Source organism: Leptonotus elevatus, chromosome 19 (assembly GCF_054856555.1).
Source record: "Leptonotus elevatus isolate MCC_2025b chromosome 19, RoL_Lele_1.0, whole genome shotgun sequence".
NCBI lineage: Eukaryota > Metazoa > Chordata > Actinopteri > Syngnathiformes > Syngnathidae > Leptonotus > Leptonotus elevatus.
Window position 1 is genome coordinate 1,848,506 of NC_141257.1, and position 20,980 is coordinate 1,869,485.

Sequence of the window (20,980 nt, forward strand, 5' to 3'; positions counted from 1 at the left end):
ATATATATATATACATTATTATTATTATATACGTATTATTATTTATTTTTTTAAACAATAACATAAAACGCTTTGCTATATACATGGTCATCATTATTAAAAAAAAAAAAAGCATATGCACCAACGTCACGTTATCACATGGCTTTCTGTACTCATCACCTTCATTATATTTTGATGAAAGCACTGTGAGATGATGGCAGATGGAATAAAGTAACGACTCCCGTTCCGGTGGTTGCGTGTTCGGATCCCTCTCTTTCCCTCATTTTCAATAATTTAATAAGTATTCCCACAAAAGCAGAAACAACCTCGATTCGAACTCAGGTCCAAGTGTACTGTGACCTCTGTTACAGACCACTTGGCCATTGTGGTACATGGCGATTTTGGAATTTTATCGTATTTATTGACTTTGCAAATCCATGTGGGACTCCTACAAATACATAAGATAAAACACCGAAAACCTTCAACTATGATGGCCGAATGGTATAAAAGTTTGCCTGCGGTTCAGGTGACCCTGGTTCGATTCTCGGTCGAGCACCCTCGAACTAACATACATCACGACGAAAGCTAAAGAACAGAATACGAGGCTCGAACCAGAGAACAAGTAAACCGAAGGAGAAGTCGTATACCACTCGACCATCTCGGCTTTGGAAACTTCGGGAAATTTGGTTTTATTCATAGAATCAATGGTTGTATTATGTCGTCCATATTTTTACTTTATGCCAAGACAATGACCTAAAATACCGGAAGTGACAGGTGAGTTTGGGTGAATGGTTAACGATTTAGGCTCTGATGCAGACGAGCAGGGTTCGATTCCCCGACAAGTCCTTTACTAATTCTGTCATGATTTTCTGTCTCAATGCAGTTGAAACACCTTTTTGTTCTGTTAAATAAAGCTTTTTTTTTTTTTTTAAAAAAACATCACGTGATGACGTCGTTACCGAAAATCTATTTAAGCTGTGACCAATTGAACGAGCGATCTTTCTTCTCTTCGCCAACCTGACAGCATCACGTCGACATCCTCCGCCTGCTCTTCTCGACAAGATGACCAAAAGCTTTGACAAGAGGTTTGTTTAAAGATTTTTCTTACACTCGTAGTGGAAACTTTTAACATGTTCACCTTTTCAGCGTGCAAACACCTTAGCTAGCATGCTAGCTAAAATGTTTGCTCCATCGCGGTCAATTAACGTCAACCGCGGCGCGCTAAAATGACACCAACGCATTTATTTGACATGTTTGGAAATAAATGCTCGCGGTAAGTAAAGTACTTATTTGTTATTAAACGGTACTTTGAAACGGAAGATCTTGAATAACACGAAGTTATTTTTCCTTTTCCAGCGTCCGGAGAAGAGCGCAGAAGGGAGGTTGCCAGCGTTTGTACACCTTCAATGAAAATCAACTCTTTACTTTCTTTGAATGTGTCCACAGGCTTGCATCTGGAAGCGAATGGACTCTCCTTGAAATCAAGTAACTTACTTCCCCTATGAGAGACTTTTTTTTTTTTTTTTTTTAAAGCTCTCCACTGGCTGAACGTGCTTGCCTGTTTCAAAGCTAACCATCTCATGTTACCGTCTTTCAGCCCAGCCAGCAGCAGCAGAACATTGACACGGTGTCCAGCTCAGCCCTGTTCTCGTCACTGGTGAGACACAAACACTCATACACGTTGAAACGGGATATCACGTTTTAATTTGTTTTAGCACATGATGAAGATGACTAAAGGAAGGTAAGGACATGTCGGGTGACTTGCACTGACCATTCCTAACGTCCTGCTTTTTTTGTGTGCAGGTAAAAACGTCATCTTGACTTGAACCAGAGCTGCCTGAGGAACAAAAATTGTGTACGAGGCTGGGTTTGAGCATGCTGCAAAACAAAATGGCTGACGTGAACATTTGCTAAACATATATTTAAACATCTCTATCTTTTTGTAGTACCAAAGCTGCATTGAACTGCGCTTCACTCTGGACCCTCAAAAAGGTACATTTACCTTTTTGTCCCGACACGTCGTCTGCTTTTGTCCACTAAATGTTGCCAAAGCATCTTTGGGCCCTGGAGAACCTCAACCATTTTTTTTTTTTTTTAAATAGTTGACACGTGTTAATAAACTGAAGGAGAAGCTGGACTGGTTCATTGCTCATCTCCTGTTTGTGTGTCTGTTCGTCCGCTGCCGAAGTGGAAGGTCGCTTCAATGTTTTCTTCAAGGTCATCATCCTGTGAATGCAGCTGCGTCATCACTGACAGTCCCAGAAACGAGTCGCGGGTCCTCTTCTGCACTGGTGGGTTTCATCTTCTGTCAAATTTGATGCATAAAAAAAAAAAAAAACTTTTTGTTGTTGTCGAGTCCCCTCGACCAGGCAGTGACTTGTGTTCTTGGCGCTGCATTGAGGCCATCAGCTTGAATTTGACGGTGAGCGTTACATGTTGTCGACTCGGCGAGCTTCTCCTCGATGCCTTCCAATGTTGTTCTGCTGCAGGTGCCGAGGAACATGGCGGGCGTCCTGGCGACGCAGCCGTGTGAGCAATTTGGCCCGGATCCCACAAAAGTTGTCGGCTCCCCTTCTGTGCTGGTGGCTTTCATCTTTCAAAAACATTTGCTGCACAACAAGTTGACTTGACTCACTGATGTCGTTTTTGTCTTAGGGCCGCACGATCGGCTCCCGCTGGCTTACAACTTCACCTGGTGACCACAAGGCGACCGCAATCAAGTCATACAACTTCAAGTGTTTTTTTTTAAGTTGTGTTAAAAAAATAAAACACTTAAAACGTAAAACGGCTTTACTTTTTTCATTGTCATTTCAGCATGTACTAGAAATTGAAGATGTTCAACTTTTCTGAACTCTTCTTGTAACATTAAAAAACATTGAAAGAATTATAACTTTCCTGAACTTGTCCTGTAAAATTAAAAAACCATAAAGTTTTATAAAAAAAAAAATATATATATATTGCTTAAAAAGGGGTGTGGCCAAATTGCATGGTGGGCATGGTTATGCAAATTATTGAGCAGGAAGCCATCTGATTGGTGGGTCCTGTAATAAGTGCCAGAATCTGATTGGTTGTCCCCATGAATGGGCGTGGTTTATGTAAATTGCACGGTCACCATTTGCATAAGCGGGCGTGATTTATGCAAATTAGGCCATATATCCCATTTTCGTCAAGAAAGTGGTGTGGTTATTTGCATGCAGCCAGCTGATTGGTCAATTGTGAGAGGGTGTGGTCAGTTATGCAAATTTATTTGCATGCAGCCAGCCGATTGGTCAATTCACAGAGGGCGTGACCAGTTATGCAAATGTTTGCTTTTTTTCTGGTGGGGGGGGGTGGAGCGATGTCCATTAATTTGCATTTTGAAGCTTCCTAGTAGCAAAAAAGCATTTTTGGGCTCTTGAATGGATTGCAAGTGGATTGTTCAGGTTGTTCTTGAAGATGTTTTGGCCTCTGGTCCGAGCAGGCTGAAAATCCCGCCATCCGGCCTTGAAAATGAAGCCAGAAAGCCAGCTCGGACGTGAGACCAAACGTCTTCAAGAACAATCCACGTGCAATCCATTCGAGGCCCTGAGAATACAAGCACAGTGCAGTTGGAAATCAAACACGGAGACACTCGTTTGACTTCAACAATATATTTGACTTGAGACAAGCACTTTTATGGACACAACAATCATTTCATGTTGGACTTAAGTTACAAAGACTGCTTGACGGAAGCAGCAACACACGGCACCATGTTGTGTGTGTATGCGTGTGTGTGTGTGTGTGTGATGTCACATGAGCACAAGTGAGCCATCGTCTCCGAAAGCCGACAAACACACTAAAAGACAAGAACATCATTCAATGCTTCTGGACATTTGTTTGAATAGCATTATTTTCAAAAGTTGGCAAAAATAACATCCATTGATGGATTTCAAAAGACCTTCATTTTATTTTGCCAAACATTTTCAATCATTTAGCCACAACAATGTCATTTCATTGAAGGATGTTCTGCTGTGCGTGTGTCGGAAATCAAGCAGAGGTTCAAGCGCACTGACAAGTGGCTTTGTGACATCACGTACCTCAAGCTCGCACCTGTCAATGGAGCGCAGACCCGTCCGACATGTCCGAAAAGTCGTGAGTCTGTCGGCTGCGTGTCGGTCCAAGACCTCCTCCCGCCCTGTCGGGAAACAAAAACAAAAGGAGTCAGTCGTGCTCATTCACATCAAATTACTCACAACACAGCGAAGTCCGATGCTGCCCAGTTTAACCAAAAAAAACTGACAGTGAGTAAGCAATCATGCCAAATCGGCTAAAAATTGTTAGCAAAGGTTAGCATGTGAAATCCTCAGTAAAAGCAGAAGCATTTTTAGCAAATATTTTTGATTAGGTGCACTTGATGTGCTATGAAGATTCATTTTTGTACAAATAGTATTTATTTGAATAAGTAGGCAACATAATATCAACCTAAGATTTTTTTTTAAATATATTAGAAAAAAAAGTTTGTATTTTTGTTTTTACGTTGTTTATATTTCCTAAATATTTCCTTTTTCAATCATTTGGGCCACACCAATGTGATTTTTAAAAAAACGCACAAGTTCAGAACCATTGAATGTTGTTCTGGTGTGTGTCTAAGTACATCAAGCGCAAGTCAGCGCACTGACAAACGGCTACGTGGCATCAGACACGCCTCCTCAAGCACACAACATGACATCCTCTGTGGAAAAAAACCACTCGCACCTGTCGAAAAGCAGCTTTCCAATTGCATTCTTGTAGCGCAGACCCATCCGTGTCCCAAACGGCCTCGATCCTGTCAAGAAAATACAAACGGCAGCGGTGAGTAATGCTCATTTGCATATCGTAGGTGCCAATTTGCATAAAACACTCGACTTTCATACAATTGAAATTCTCTTAAATATTCGTCTCACTAGTTGATAAATGTCTTATTATTGAAGTTTTGACCACAAGCTGCCTGTTGATGATTTTTCATTAAATGTAAGTGATACATGCAGTGAGCAAGCAGGTCAGCGCATTCCAACCTAAGCCACTCCCCCACCCGCTCACTTCGCTCGGCTGACTCCACCCTTCTCACGCCCACCACCCGCACAAGACCGCGCCTTCGCCAACTGCTGCTGCCCCGCCCCCTGGAACTTATGCTGCATTCGAGGATGCTCGGAAGTCGGGAACGTCCCCTTGAACTCGAAAATCTCTATTATTATTATTTATTTATTTTTAAACCCCACTTGCGAACTCGGAAAAAAAAGTACCCCGACTTCACCGACGGACTACAATGTGACGTCACTCTACAATGGCGACCCCTTTGAAAACACAGACCGTAAATGGTAAAAGTTAAAAGTACCACTGATTGTCACACCCACCCACAATTTACTCGAGTATAACACTAGATAGCTTTTTTTCATTCATAAATATACGACATAACAAAACATATCTCCCTACATGAAATTATACGGTTAACTACTGAACTGTATAAAAAGCTTATGATATAAGATAAAAACATTAAATGAAGCAAAATTGCGAGAAAGCAAGTTTGCTGGAGGTCAAAATGAGTTTTGAGGACCAAAATAAAAAGACAAATTCATCACTATCCACCATTTCGGTTGTTTACTTTCGCCTCGAACACTTTCAGGTCGGAACTGAAAACACAACTTGGATAAATTCCGACCATCCTCGAATGCAACAAATCCTACAAGGCATCAGGAATACTGACTCAGAACATTTTCAAATGCTCAAACTGGATTTTTTTGTTAATCCTTATGTTATTTTTTAGTATTTATTATTATTATTACCTTACACTCGTTTTTGACAAGTAGACTAAATAAAAACATTTTACATTGGACAATAGTATCGTGTCTCGTTCGTTTATCTAATCGAGTCAACCGAGGACACGCTAAATAAGAGACCATAGTTCTTTTTAAACTAAAATATACTTTTAGAGGACCATGCAGTAAAAACGTGGAAAAGTTGAACACGAGTTACCTTTTCACAACACGTCGCCACTTTTCTTCAGCTGAGGTGCCGGTAGACGGGCAGCAGTCGACGTGGAGAAAATTTTCCTTTATTGTGGACGCCTCTGTGCATGTAAACAATCCAAAATTACCAACTAACGTAACTTGGAGTCGACCATGTGCTCAAAACAAACAAACCAAAACGCCAAACTAAACACATTTTCATTTCCTTTTCCGGTCGGTGTTTAACTTCCGGGTCGCAGCTGAGTCCAGAACTAATTGCTAAAATAATTTATGTTGGGAAAAAATTTGGACCTTGCCTCAAAAATGCTTTTTAGTGAACATGGCAAAGGAAGTGTCTTTCAAAATTATCCATCGTTGTTTTCCTGTGAAATCCTTTTTTTGTTAAATTTGGTTATGATATGGATCTAAACTGTTCCTTCTGTGGCTCCCAATCAGAAAATCTTGTGCATCTGTTTTGGAAATGTTCTTATGCTCGCAAGCTATTTCAAGACTTTTGCAAATATCTTTTGGACAATGGACATGGTCGTGTTTTTTTCATGAAAAAAAAAACCGCCTTTGGTCGTTAAAAAAACCCCAATAAAAATGTTTACACTGCCATATTCTTTCTTGTTCTGCTCTTGTCGGGATGTCTGGAATTGAATTCAAGTCTGTTAGTCCACTTGCTTGACCACCAAGTCACAGTAGGAGGAGCGAAGGTGCTTGCGTAACGTAACGTGCGCTATTGTCTTTTCTTTGACCTGAGAGTTCAAGTTGTTAAAAACTTTAGCATGAGGGGGTGTAGTTTTGTAAGGTATGCGTCTGGATTTGAACCCGAGCACTTCAGGCCTCCAGTCGGATTGCTTGACCACCAGGCCACGGCAGGAGCAAGTGTTAGTGCAATGTGCGTTTTTACCTAGTGTGTTTTTGAATTCATGTTAACCTTACTTGAAGAAAAAGGCACGTATGTGTACATATACTCCACCCACAATGTTACAGCACTTGAAATCACAATTTTAATTCAAGTACAAAGATACATTTGGAACATACAAAATAGAAAAAGGAAGTGTTCGTTGCTCTCCGAATGCCGGAGCATCTGCACATTTCTTGTTTGGAATTCACTTGCATTTTGGCGGCAAATGCAACAATTTCATGACAGACCACCGGGTGGCGGTAGCGTGCACCAAGCAACCAAATTTGGCTGGCTTTGATTGGTCAGTAGTCAGGTTGGCCACGCCAGGGCTGGATCAAATGCAGTCTCAGGTGCGGCAAGATGGCGGACCACGCGTGGCCTTTTCTCAGGTGACCACATTAGCAAATGTTTGGCGTTTGTTCTTGTTTCTCTCGTTTCCGTTTCCTGTTTGCACCGTGTGGGCCGAGTCCCAGTTCTCGCACGTCCCCGTCGACGGGTGCGAGTGTGTCTGCATTTCAGAGAGTTGAGACGCTCTGCGCGCTCCCGCCCATCCTGGTCGGGGTGTCGCAGGAAGGAGGAGTGCGAGTTTTGAAACGCGGCCGTCAGTGGCCGGAAACCACGCTGATGTGTAAAACCCGGAAGTTCGTTGCATCTACCCCATTCGTGTCCCTTTTCATATTTAGCACATTGGGTCTTTTCTCACCATTTCAAATGTTTTTACTTTGTTTTTAAAGCTGGCCAGCTCTTTTGTATATTTTAACTTTTATTTTAAATGACACACCTTATGGCTTTGTAATTAGGGTTTATTTTCTGTTGTTTGAAGATTGTGATTTTTTTATTTCGGGTGCTATGCAACTTTTGCTTTTTCCAGGATTTTGTAATGTTCTTGTTTATGAAATTTGCTGTCAAAAGTTGATGTATTTGAATATGATGAATACAATTTGAACCAAGCATATTTTGTCACATATCAGTCTATGGTAGAAGTGGTTTTGGAGCTATGGCCTGCCAAATTATAATTTTTTTGACAAAAAAAAAAAGACAGGTGTGGCCATCAGAATATTAAAGGGGGTGTGCATCTTTAAATGTTTTGTGAAAGGTGGCCCAAGATGGACACGACAAAAGGCGGCATTGCTTTTGGGTACCACCATTTAAAAACATCTATATATTTTTTAAATCTCCCCTGGAAAGCAGCGATGCACCCGCGCGTGTGGCAACAATCCTTAGATTGGCTTAAAAGTGCAGCAGCCTGCGCTGAAAATAACCTGACAAGGCTGAAAAACCGTGATGGCGCGCAAGTGGATGAATGTTAAAAACCGGTGGCGTGAATACATAGAAGCAAAAACGAGAGATGGAGGCAAAAAAAAAATAAAGCGTGCTGGAAACGGGCAGGCTACCAGCAGCAGGAGCAGGAGCAGCTCCCTGCCAGCATGGCCGCACATCCATCCAGACGTCACGCTGTGCCGCCATCTGCCACGCGCGCACAAAGCCGCGCATGCTACGATGCAAGATCTTTGACAGCCAAAAAAAACGAGAACGGGACACCTTAAAAAAAAGGGTGGGATGGAAAAGCTGCACAAAAAAAAGGTAGAAAGACAAGATTACACTCTCTTGCTCTCTTAACATATTGTTTATAAACCCAACTTGCACACTTAGCACAACCTCTCACACATACACACTCACGCTCTCTCTCACACTCTCTCTCTCATTGATAACAGCGTCATTAGCCTTTCTTGACAGCAATTTAATATGTGAAGATCACCTGCGGCGGAGACCGTGACGTGATTGAGACGAAGACCTCACAGGACCGCAATTTGCATGTCATTTAAACACGGCGGTCTGCCCCCTCCCGCCCCCGCGGAGATCTTAGAAGAAGAAGAAAATACGCAAATTAGTATATTTGGCAGTGCTGCCACCATGTGGTCACTTTTGACTTTCAGGCCACGTTTTCTTTTTAAAACAGTTACGCCAAATTATTGGATTGGAAGGAAAAAAAAGTATGTAAAAAATAATAATAAAAAGTTTTAAACTTGGTAACCCATTTTTTTATTCATTTGAAGTGCATGTCCTCTACAAAACGTCATTTTAAACAAAAGACAGTTTTTCCGACCGGTAAACGACGCGACTGCCCTGCAAAGACAAAACGAGAGGAGTTCCCCAGGGTTAGCCAGTCATATTGTTTTATACATATATTCATATTTAATAACAACGGAGCACGTCTCTGGGGTTGTACAGCTTGTGATTGTGACGTGATCGGCGGCTAAAGCGAGCTAACAGCCACATTTGCCTGCGCTTGAGAAACAAGAGCAGTCGGGAAACAAAAAACTACAACAAGAACCCGTGTGTGTACATTCGGATTGATTACAAAAAGAGGACAGCTGATAAAGAGGGGGAGAGTATTTCGGGGGTGGGCAAACACTCCAGCGCAGTCCAGCGTGTTAGTGTGTCAATCAAAGTGAGGAGAAAAAGTGCTTTGAAGATCCCAGAGCAAAGAAAGAGAACAAAGTATAAAACGTCCTGCAACGAAGGAGAAAAGTGTTAGTTTGTGATGATGGCGCTTTATTGCTGAGGGTAGTAGTTCTGCTGCTGCGAGGGCTGCTGGGGGTAGCCCTGAGTGGCCGGGGGGGCGGCCGGGTAGCCCGCCTGGCCCGGGGGGGCGGCCTGGTAGGGCATGTAGGGCACGTTGTACTGGCCGTAGGCGTACGGGTTGTAGCCCATCGGCATCTGGTAGTACCTGCCAGGACACGCCGACGTTACGCTTGGACGCAAAAAAAAGGGCAAACGTGTCCGCTCGGTACCGAACTTACTGTTGGTAGCCCTGGTAGGCGGGGTAAGGGGGTCCTTGCGCCGCGGTGGGCGGCGCCACCGCTGGTGGGTTGTTGGCGGCGGCCGGCGCGGTCTGCGGAGTCAAGACAGGCGGAGTCAAGACAGGCGGGGGGGGCCGGGCGGGGGGCTGGGATTTGTCTGGGGTCTGCTCAGGGACCGGGTTCTGCAAGGACACACACGAGTGAGGAGCCAGGAATTGGGTCGGGAGAAGGTGGGGTGCGCCCAATATTTGCCATTTTGACGCTTTTTTGATTTTAAAAGATTTAAAAAAAATGGTACGAATTAGCACAAAAACACATTTATATAATATGGTCTTTTATTTTGGCGTGTAGGGGTGCGCCAAGTAAAGTCACACTACTTAAGGAAGTACATGCACGGATTCAAATATTTGGGAAAAACTGCTGTAAACAACAATGGCCGACTAGCAGTAGCACAAGTGCAAATCAGGTATGTTTTTATTTTGTAGCAAAAAGAGGGTGCGCCAAGTCAATTGGGATTTTGAAGGTGGTGAAGGCGTAGCTCAACCCTATAACGCCAAACTTATCATATTAATACAAGACATTTTGAGCCCTCTATTTAGTATATATTTTTATTCCCATTAAAACCCTGACGTATATGATCTGACACATGCATTGCAAGGATAATCCATTAGAGGGCAGTAATCACCGAGCTGATGGCTTTTCTAACGACCTTGCAAGATCGTCCCTATTGAAAAAGGAGAGACGCGTATACTTATTGATAGTGGGAAATATTATTTCTGAATTTTGGAGATACTAATATATTTGATATGACAGTTTTTTTATAAATTTTTTGACAGTTATAAATGTATGAATTTAATGCATTGTGACATATATGACACAAATCAAAAGTTATAGGTGGAAGTTGATTTTCAAATTTTTTTATGTTTGTTTGCTCAAAAGGACCAATAAATACTCTATTTACAAAGAATCAAAAAATTCTCTTTTCAGGTTCAGGCTTTATAGGGTTAAAATAATTGGATAAAAGGCTGTCATCATAGAAAAAGAAGTAGAAGAAGAAGGGCTGAGTGGCGGTAGAAGAAGTGCATTTTGGGTATGACTATTTTCCAAGGAAAAAAGGGGTGTCGCTGAACATGTATACTTCTTGTCACGCAAAAGTCAATTAGTAATCATGTTAAATATAGTACGACCATTTTCACTCCAAAAAAAAAAAGAAGAAAAAAAAAAAGGCAAAAGCAGCTTAATTTTTTTGGATACATTTGATGGACAAAAGGTGAGAATTTGTTTAAAATGTAAGAAAGTTATTTTTTTTATGTATCTTTTTTTTTTGTCAAGGAGTGGTACGCCTTCTCAATTGTGATGCTTAAGGTTGTACATTTGAGGAAAGCCCATCGCAGATGAAGATTGTGACTAAAGTGCGGCAAGCCCGACGAGGCGTTGAGCTTACAAATATGGTCCTGGGCGCGGGGGTCGGGCCGCCGGCGGGGGCCGGAGGTTGGCTCTGGTAAGAGGGGACGTTGAAGTTGGGGGCGCTGGGCTCGCGGGCGATACTCTGTTGCAGCTCCCTAAAAGAAAGAAAGAAAAAAAAAGTCAAAAAGCCATACCCGTCAAAAATCGGACCCAAAGCACCTTTATGTCGACGTGACTCACTTGAGGAGCTCATCCCGCTCCGTCTTGCGAGCAAAGACAATGTCGCAGCATTTGTTCTGGAACTTGAGCAGGATCTCCGTCAGGTCATTGTAGAACTGCAAGGAAGCGGGTGACAAAAAAAAGCGGATAAAAGCGCCCGTGCCGCAACCCGACGCGGCCGGGACAAATGAGACGGAACCTTGGTGCCTTCGCGCAGGTTGCTGCTGATCTCCATGTAACTGTCGTGGGCCGAGGCCAGCTTCTTCAGGACCTCCTCTCGCTGGTTGGCCTCCGTGTTGGACTGCTTCAGGCTGCTGAACTCCTGATGAGACGTCTGGAAAAAAAATTGAAAGGCTGCGTCAAAGTCACCTTTCACACATCTCTTTTCACGCCCTATCAAGCGCATGACAAAACGTGTGATAGGAGCCGACGTTTACGACGAATGATACAATGCCGCCGCGCTTCAAAAATCACCGTGACGCTGAAAGACGAGAAGTCACCGCGACTTAGAGAGGTACCTCTATCGCTGTTTTACTGGATTTGGACTGATTTTGCAAGGCCCGCAGAATATTTTGTCATATTGCTATAAACACAACAAAAGAAAGATTAGAGGCTCTTCTTTCATCAGGAAAAAAAAAAGTATCTGTTTCCGTTTTGCAGCAATTAGCAAAAAGCGCTTGTTGCAACATGGCCCTGGCCGATTTCTTACTCTGCTGCCACCTGCTGGCCGTTACTTGTGGTAACTACCATTGCTTTAAGCAACCTCTTCAGGTCAGAAGCTGCATCAAAGCATGAAAAACCTTTTTTTTTTTTTTTATGTATTTATACGTTTTTGGGTTTGAATGATTAATCATCCAATTGATCAGTTCCAATCCAATTTGACAATTCTTGTCTAACTTGTATTATATTGCATTGCCTTGTACTTGCGACCATGGAATATCAATCACGCAGTCTAATCTGGCGTGGGTTTCGGCGTTGACCTGAATCTGTCCCAGCAGCTCCTCCTGCTGGCGAAGGCTGGCCTGCACCCTCTGGTTGTGCTCGTTGTACAACTTGTCCAGCTGGCCCACCGACAGCTGCTCCTCGTTGATGGCGCCGTCCTTCGCCAGCGCCATCAGGAAGGTGGCGGACATGTCGAAGGTCACGCCCTTGATGTCCGACTCCATCGCCTCGCGCTCCCGCTTCACCTGGTCCAGCCGGGCCAGCTGCGAACGCAGCACGCCCACCACCTCGCTGCCCTGCAGCGTCTTGGCGGGGTTGGCCGAGGGCAGCGCGGCGTTCAGCTCGCTCTCGGGCTTGCACAGCAGCGCGATCATGTCGCAGTGGGCGTTGTAGCGGTCCTTCACCACCTGGTCCGCCTGCACCGCCTTGTCCAGGATGTTGCGGAAATTGCCGCCCTCTGCGACACAAAGTCAAGAGTTTACGTGTGAAGGCTGACGGCTCAAATTTTTTGTGACTTTCTTACTTCTGGCTAACGCTAATCATTTTTATGTAGGGTACTCCATGTTCGTATAAATTACACAATTAACTCATTCGCTCGCAGCCATTTTCACTGAAGCAACCCCCTTCGCTCCCAGCTGTTTAATGGGATTTGGACTGATTTAGCAAGGCCCACAGAAGATATGTTCTATTGCTATAAAAACAGAATTAAATTAAATACATTTATAATTCATAATAATACATATAATAAATAATATATTTTTTTTATAGTTATGTGAAAATGCATATATATATATATATATATATATATATATAATTAATTTATTAAATGAATTTTACTTGATTTAATTATATTTTTTTAAATGAAGAAATGGGAATTAAATGACTTCCACTTTTTGAATTAATACCTGTATGAACTTTTCTCAAAATCTAATATTCATTTCATTTCAAATGAATATTTATAGCTACATGTGGTAAATTTGCATTAGCTTATTGGGCAACTTGTTCACGCTTCTGCTTGGCAAAAATGCATTTTTCGTGCCCATTTTGATTGGACGTAGCTCATTTTTTAAATGAATAAAATATCCATCTTCAAAACGATCAGCACAGCCTTAACGAAGATGGCGTCACCTGAGCGCAAGGGCTTGTAGAGGTCCACAGAGGGGGTCCTGTTCCAGCGTTGATTGAATTTGGCCCTCAGCTCGCTGTCCGTCGCCTCCTCGTCGTCCAGCATTTTCAGTGCCTTGAAAATGTGCGGAAAACATTTGGAATTTGTGAACGGAGAACGAGATTCCCTGTTTATGCAGAATTTCCAACAGCGTCTTCAAAACAATCACGACTCACGCAACACAAATTCTGCCCGGCAACTTGGTTCAAAGCCGCATACTTTTCTTTTGATTGCACTTGAGCTCAATGTGTGTGTGTGTGTGTGTGTGTGTGTGTCCCATCACTAGCGTCTACTTTTGGGAGAAACGTTCCACTTTGGGCTTGTTCCTAGTTTGTCAACAAACTTGGAAGCGCGTTTCAAGTCGATCCCGCCGTCTGTTTGCATGCCTGTGCAGAACGGCTTGGCGGCAAAGATGGCGAATGCGCAGTCCTTGGCCCGGAGATCAGTGGATTTGATTTCCAATGAAGATCCTGATCTGGGATTTCAGCCATTAGGGATTATATTAAGGCTTTCGAAATATTTGAGTGTAGTTGCGGCGATCTGTCTGAGCCAGCCTCTAAACGCATCGCATGCGACTTTGTCAAGATGACAAACAAGCTGTCGCCGCGCATTTGAAGCAGGGGTCAACTCCCATACCAACACTTTGATGTGGCGCTTACGTAAACTTCATTACGCTTTGTCGCAACGAGTCGCCGCGACACTTTCTTCCGCGCGCCATGATGGTTTTTCGCCTTGTGGCTTCATCATGTCACGGCACTTAGTTGCGACTTGAGACAGGCCGCTGTGGTTATTTCAGGACCGATACCGATCAAAACAAAATCAAAACGATAATAACCCTGCTTCCATGAGCTCCCGCTCGCTACGCTGCTTCTCACATTTGCACTTTCCCGCGCATTTCTCACCTCATCCAGAATTTCCCTGTTGCGGGTGAGCAGCTCAGGCAAGTCCTTGATGAGCTGCTCGATGCTCTGCAGCCCGCCCTGCTGCACGACCGAGCGGGCCTTCTCGCCAATGGATGGCGGGACGGAGTCTCCGGAGAGGTCCTCCAGAGCCGCGGGCAGGTTGAGGGATGCCAGAACTCTGGGCGGAACGAACAACGGCGAAAAAAAAACGTTCAGACTGACTCGCGAAAGGAGACGGCCGGCAGCTGTGGACGAGATGAGACGCGCTACCCGTTGCAGAGGTTGGTGGCCTCTCGCATGGTCCCCACCAGTCTGTTGACCGTTTCCGATTTGCGCTGGCCGTACACGCTCACGGAGTGCTGGACCGCCATGGGAACCATCTTCTCAAACAAGTCTGACGAGAGCATGATGGGATTTAGAATTGACGTGCTTCTGATCGGGTCGCGGCGGCTTGAGGCCGACGGCACCTTCCGCTCGCGTGCGTCATACCTGCAAACTTCTGGCTGAGCGGCGGCGTGATGCCGGTGGCCTTAACCAACGTGGCCTTGCCGATGGGCTCCAGGTCCTTGAGCTCGGGCACGCGGTCGTGGTAGATGAAGTCGTTGTCCTTTCTGGCGGCGGCGAGCGATCGGTTGACCTTCTCCGTCAGGTCCTTGACGCTCACGTACTCGTCGTAGCGCGACGCCACAGTCTTCACCAGCTCGGCCGCGTGCTGAACGGGGGGGGGGGGGGGGGGGGGTGTCAGACTTTGCTCGCTGTGGGGTTTTTTTTTGGAGTGGGTCGCGCGCGCCGCCTACCTGCAGGCGGGCGATCTCCTCGCCGAAGTGCTTCTTATGCTTGGCGAGGACGCTCTGGTGGAGCTCGGCGTTGGCCTGCATGATGCAGTGCTTGGCCGCCAGCACCGGCAGCACTTCCTGAAAGTAAAAATACTGACCAGGGAGAAGGCAACCACAGAGCGGGACGCACACACATGCACAAACATGCACGGTACCAAGGCAGTCCGCCGACAACAACAACAACAACAAGCAGCCAAGGGGATGCAAAATAAAAACATCAAGAGGATGGGGGGGGGGGGGGGGGGGAATCACGCCACCACCAACAGGGATGCAGAAAGAAAAGGAAGACAACGGGAGAGAAAACAGAACAGGCCGTGAGTGGTTAACCCTTCAGCAGGAGGCGCCATAACTTCACCCAAAAGTTACCCAAACACACGTGCACTTTTCCGCGGCTCATTCGACATTTAAGCAAACAATACGTTTCATGATTGTGGTGGTTCCTCATATTTGGACTCTCGTGCAGCTGAATAAATAAAAGTAACCACAATAATGAACACATTGTTAAAGTGTACCTAAAGTTGTGGCCGGTGGGGGGTTTGATATGTAATGTCGAAACTCCAGACACCAACTGACCAATCAGAGGAGGAGGAGGAGGAGGAGGAGAAGAAACCCAGGAGGGAAAAAAAGCGAGCCGCCAGATGTGGACAGTCCCACAACCAGTGTCACTCTTTCCGAAATGTCATTATGATTAAGCTAATATTGGCAATTAAATCTAACATGAAGCAACATCTGAAAGAAAATCCACATTGACGCCAGTGACAGAACAAAACCCCATATTGCGTACAAACTACATATGCGCACTCAAACACGTTGAGAGCGAATACATTTTTATTTTATCTTCTATATTTATTTAATTATTTTTAAATTGGAGAGCAGAGGAAAAACATTGACATAAAAACTGGGGAATTGTCAGATTATCTGTATTATTTTACTAGCATGATAATTTTAGACAGGAAAAGTAATTTAAATAAATGGAATATTGTACTATTATACATTGAATCATGTTAGACTAAATTATTTAAAGGTTCATAGATTTCCAAAATATACCGTAATTATTTTTCAACCATGTTATAATTTCAAAGAGTTTAAAATGTGGAACACTACACTATTAGAGTAAATTATATTATATTTTACTATTTAAATAAAGTTTTATAACATTGTCTGCAATGATTTTAATTATTATCAATGACTCATTAGACATGACCATTTAAATTTTATGATTTCAAGTAATTTATTGCAACTTCATATGTCAGACAAAAATCTGCTATGTCCAACAAAAAACTAAAAGCTACAAATTTGTACTCTCCATATTATTATTAATAATAATCTATTTAATATATTTTATGTGGAAAATAACCCTTTGTGCTTAAGATAAAAGAAAAAAAATTCCGGGATGTGACTATTGAAAAATTAGATGAATGTAATTATGTTCCTTTATAATAACAATTAAAAAAAACCTCATGTTAATTTTGAGTGTAAGCAGTAAGGATGGATGGAGATGAATATGGACCTTTAATTTTAAACGAGATAAATGTGACCTTTCAACAACAACAAAAACGTGTTCCTTTAAAATATTGTTCGTTTGCTGATTAGCATCACAAACTAGCAACTACAAGAGAAAAAAAAAGCCGATTTCGACACACAATAATTGCACGCGTGTATGATTAGTGGTGAGGTTGCGCATGTTCAGCATACCTTTGGCAGGTTATCTTTGTACTGACACTGCTTGAAGGCGTCGCCGTAGAAGTCCGCCGCCTGATTGGACAGCTTGGCGATGATGGCATCCTTCATCCTGTCTGAAGACGACGACCACCACGAGAGACTTGTTAAAACACTGCACGCACGTATCCTGAAACAAACCCCCTAATTGATGCCTCCCCCGTCTGCACTTGAGTAAATAAACACCCCAGGTCTACATCTCGTGGAAATATGCTAATGAGCAACTCCAGAGACAGAACTGGGCCACAAGCTGGATCCAAACTGTTTATTGTGAGGACAAATGTCCCCATGTGGCTAATTAAAAAAACGATGCATGGATCCCCCCCCCCAAAAAAAGATGCTTAGCATAATGCTAAGCTAGTGACTTGTAATAAATCACGGTTTGGTTTACCCGTGGTGGCTTTGAGGAAGAAGACCTCCTGGGCCTGGGCCAGCATGATGATGCTGAGGGTGCCCACCGTTTCGGGGGCGATGTCCATGGTGGGCTCGCGGTTGAGGGCCGACAGCACCGTGTCTTTGATGTGGGCGAACGCGCCGCTGGCCAGCTGCGTCACCGCAAGGCATGTCAACATTCAACACGCCCTTCAAAATGAACACACGTAACAAGGTCCACTGGATTTCTTCATTAAGGCGTCAAAAATTAGCGCAGATTGTCTATTTTGTGTCGTGGGAAATTGTGAAACTTAAATGGCGAATCATTTTTAGTGGTATAGTTCACGTGTATCACAGACGAATCGCGGTACGTCACCTGATAGTATTTAGCGGCGTTTTTGAGGCCTTCGTCGTTATCCAGGTTCTGCTCGGCGGCGATCTGGCTGGCAAGCGCCGCCGCGTTGAACAGGACACACGTCTTCTCGTAGCCCAGGCTGGCCAACGCTGTGAAAGCGCACATTTTAGCCTCTGGCATTTGGGTTTGATGCTTTGACATTATGTTAGCAACACCAAACTAACAAGCATGGACGGGAACAGGGCCAAGTAATATAATTGAACTTTTTTTTTTTTAAATCCAATGTTTCAATATTGTTTCTGAATGCATACATATTTAGGCAGTGTGAAATGTCAAGTGATAAAACACACAAGCACACCATTGTGCTCAGGTCTGACACAATAATCCACCCTGTCGAACCTGTTCGGTCATGTCACGTGATCTATTTATAGCATGTCAGAGAAGAATGGTCATCATGGTCAAGCGCTTACCCAACTTGACGGAGCCGCCAAACAGCGAGCCTTTGTCAAAAGCATCTTTCCATGTGAAGGTTAAGCAAAGCTGCAGAAAGAGATTGATTTTTTTTTTTTTTAAACACTCAAGATGACCTGCTGTTGGATTGTGTGTGTATGTGCTCATGAAAAACAACATAACGGCGTGTAATCCATTACCTGGTTTTCACTGAATGGGAACTTGGGCTCCACAGCACAGAGTTGGTCGTAATATCTGCACAGAGGGGACGAACGTGTGACATTCCTCAAAATGGACACTTAAGAAGACTTCGGATTTGACAAAAGCATACTCTTCACACTCGTGACAGCAAAATGCTAATAACATAACGCTATAGCCGGCTGGCATTTTTTTGTTGACGCGCGTGACGATTAAAAATTGTCAGCTGCTAGAGAATAAGTCACACGTGTTACTATGATATAAGCGGATATGATTTGAGGAAGTACTGTGACAATGAGTTATGGGCCTCAGCCAGGGCAAACAGTGCAGGTCATGTTATAACATTTGTGAGATGACAAAAAAAAAAAAAAAAAAAGATGCTTTCACACACAGAAAAGCCACATTGGAAGGTGAGCTGACTGCTGAGGCGTGGTTGGGTAATGAAAACCCGAGCGAGCGCACATAATGGTTGCCGTGGCGATGTAAACAAATGCCTGACTGTTGTTGCCACAGCGAGATAAAGGAGCAAAGGTCCACTTGCAGTAGTGTGTTGCTCTTTCAGAGATGCTGCGTTTTACAGAGAAAAAAAAACTTGAGTATGCTACATAAGTTATCTCGCTTCTGCTCGGCTCTTGTGACTAAATGCCGGGTCTTCCGTTACAACATCTGTGATGGCCCTCGTGTGATAGCTCCTTTTGGTCCAAGGCAGACCAAAATCAAACAAAAAGCTTTCTTACAGGCAACGTGAAGTGCTACTGTGCTAAGATAAAGGCTAGTAGAAAGTTCGTCTCGGCAGTGGCAGTCAAACCAAACATACCTGACGAGTCACGTCAACGGAATCCCGCATGTCGCTTGGTGACAAGTCTAACAACAACGCTCGGGGATTTTTAAGTCGTATGACGTGTGGGAAAATACGTGTCGTGAAATAGCTAAATTTGGAACATGTAGAGGACTACATCCTTGTTTATATTCATAATATATATTTTAAAAATATTTTTAAAATGTGAGTGGGAGTGATGTTAGGTTAGATAGTTGTATATACACTCGTATTTTTGGGACTGCTACCAAATACTTTTGGATAAAGTCATAATTTTACATAAATAGATTCAAAAATATTTATTTACAGAAATGACAAATTCCAGAATAAATCATTATTATTTTAAAGAGGTATGTTTTATTCTATGGAGAAAAAAATGAGTTTGGATCTCTTTAGAGGAAAAGTTGTAACGTTACAGTCAGAAAAACAAACAAACTTTTTTTTTTAAATAAATAAATATATATATATATATATATATATATATATATAGGTTTTTTGTCAGGAAAAAAAGTGTTTTTTAATTTAAATCTTAATTAAAATAACTTGTATTTATTATTTTCATACATAAAAAGTTCCACATATATTGAATAGAAAAACGTAAAGGTCGGAGGACAAATTTTGTCACATTTCATCAAGGAAAAAAGTCGACTTTTAAAAAAAAAAATCTAAATAGTGGTAATGCAAGAAGTAAATGTGCACTTATTTTTCAAGAAAGCTGAATATTTTAGGGGTAAAGTAATTTATGAGGACATTATAAGTGTTTACCTCGAAAACTGTTTTTTTTAACATACAAAAGTTTTGTTTTTAAATAATTTTCAGTCATGTGAACTCGATTAATACCCTGGAAAACGTGTTATGGTCACGTGATGCGAGCTAGCATTTTAAACTGCGCTGAAGCGTGTGAAAGTCTTCTCAAGACTTTGCTATCAGCAAGTCACTTATCCTTCAAACCGACACAAATAATACAAATAGTTTCTTTTAAATAGACCAACGTTTTAACGTACGTTTGAGTGACTTCCTAGAACCTTTCCAGCTCAATTAGCCCCAGCTACTTTAGCTTAGCTGGCTAAGCTAACGCAGCTAACGCATCAGGGTGCGGCGAAGCAACATTACGGAATGTAAAATGGCGGCCGCTCTTCCACAACTGACAAGGCGAATTCCTCTCTCAGTTGTATTTCATTGACTTTATACCTGAGTAGGCTCTCCAGGGAACTCTCATGTTTGTCCAGCGGCCTTCCCAGCGCGTTCCGCCGCAGCTTGTTGAGCTCCTCCACGGCTCGGATGTACTCCCCCTGCTCCTCGCCCGCCGGGTAAGTGGACGTCACGTATTTCGACAGCGGCTTGACCAAGTCCAAGTCCGAGGACTTTTTTAGCGGCACGGAAATAAACGTCGCCATTTGGTGCCGCGTGAGTGTGTGTCAACTTGGTTCGGGGGGGGGGAGGACAGCACAGTTGAGCTCCACCGAGCGACCACCGAACAACAAGCCAGCAGATTCACTTCCTGGATTTGGTCTGTCAAATGACGTCATAAAGAAGCGAAGGCTCGCACTGCGCAGACTCGGTAGGTTGGCCTCTTCATTAACAAACAAATAAAAAGCTTCTGTTTTTTTTATTGAGTAAAACTATTATTGTTGATGTAAATGGTGCCAATACAATAAGGAAAATCGTTTATAAGTGCCAACTTCTAAACGGAACTGTGGGGTAACGAAATCGATTTTTATGCATTTTTTTCCAACTAAAATGAGCTAAAGTTCAATCTATTATCTGTTATCAAATCATATTCTCTCACAAGCCTTTTAAGACGGAATGCACTGCTTTGAATGTATTTATATAAACCCTTATACACCTAGCCTATGTAGCATAACCGTTTTTTTTCTCCTCGTTCCTGCACCTGAATTTTGTATGTCAATATTTTGTTTTTTAAGGTAAATGTTTAAATGTCACCTTATTTTATATTCTCCAT

At 43.1% G+C, this 20,980-nt stretch overlaps 1 protein-coding gene and 2 long non-coding RNA genes across 7 annotated transcripts; 1 reads left to right on the forward strand and 2 right to left on the reverse strand.

Moving 5' to 3' along the window:
- The first annotated feature begins 738 nt into the window (after window positions 1-738).
- LOC147157409 (uncharacterized) lies at window positions 739-2,448 on the forward strand. Of its 2 annotated transcripts, XR_015091326.1 has the most exons (5): window positions 739-1,064; window positions 1,126-1,252; window positions 1,336-1,464; window positions 1,577-1,834; window positions 1,926-2,448. It is a non-coding gene; the product is annotated as an uncharacterized LOC147157409 (long non-coding RNA). The 2 variants fall into 2 exon arrangements; XR_015091325.1 differs by having other exon boundaries at window positions 1,577-2,448.
- On the reverse strand, window positions 1,633-6,142 carry LOC147157410 (uncharacterized). The gene is made up of 4 exons (XR_015091324.1): window positions 5,950-6,142; window positions 4,693-4,762; window positions 4,048-4,132; window positions 1,633-2,671 (listed from the first exon to the last, which is right to left on the reverse strand). It is a non-coding gene; the product is annotated as an uncharacterized LOC147157410 (long non-coding RNA).
- Window positions 6,143-8,991: 2,849 nt separating this feature from the next.
- Window positions 8,992-20,531, reverse strand: pdcd6ip (programmed cell death 6 interacting protein). 4 transcript variants are annotated; one of them, XM_086062656.1, is made up of 17 exons: window positions 20,209-20,531; window positions 18,203-18,257; window positions 18,023-18,092; window positions 17,574-17,701; window positions 17,217-17,370; window positions 16,802-16,902; window positions 15,068-15,184; window positions 14,760-14,982; window positions 14,541-14,664; window positions 14,271-14,448; window positions 13,332-13,443; window positions 12,242-12,660; window positions 11,461-11,595; window positions 11,283-11,377; window positions 11,080-11,197; window positions 9,636-9,817; window positions 8,992-9,562 (listed from the first exon to the last, which is right to left on the reverse strand). In XM_086062656.1, exons 1-17 carry the CDS (start codon window positions 20,412-20,414, stop codon window positions 9,388-9,390), a joined length of 2,592 nt encoding a protein of 863 aa, XP_085918782.1. In that variant the 5' UTR covers window positions 20,415-20,531; the 3' UTR covers window positions 8,992-9,387. The 4 variants fall into 4 exon arrangements, with proteins under 4 accessions (XP_085918782.1, XP_085918783.1, XP_085918781.1 ...); XM_086062657.1 differs by having other exon boundaries at window positions 9,636-9,727; window positions 15,068-15,199; XM_086062655.1 differs by having other exon boundaries at window positions 15,068-15,199.
- Between the last annotated feature and the right edge of the window lie 449 nt (window positions 20,532-20,980).

What these genes read in the sequence shown, in the direction of transcription:
- pdcd6ip (XM_086062655.1), bottom strand. Translation starts at nt 20,414, where the DNA reads ATGGCGACGTTTATTTCCGTGCCGCTAAAAAAGTCCTCGGACTTGGAC. An exon ending in AGGAGATCGCCCGCCTGCAG is followed by an intron (nt 14,983 to 15,067) that starts GTAGGCGGCGCG and finishes CCCCCCGTTCAG; the next exon opens with CACGCGGCCGAGCTGGTGAA. An exon ending in AGCTGCTGGGACAGATTCAG is followed by an intron (nt 11,596 to 12,241) that starts GTCAACGCCGAA and finishes TTTTTTTTCCAG; the next exon opens with ACGTCTCATCAGGAGTTCAG.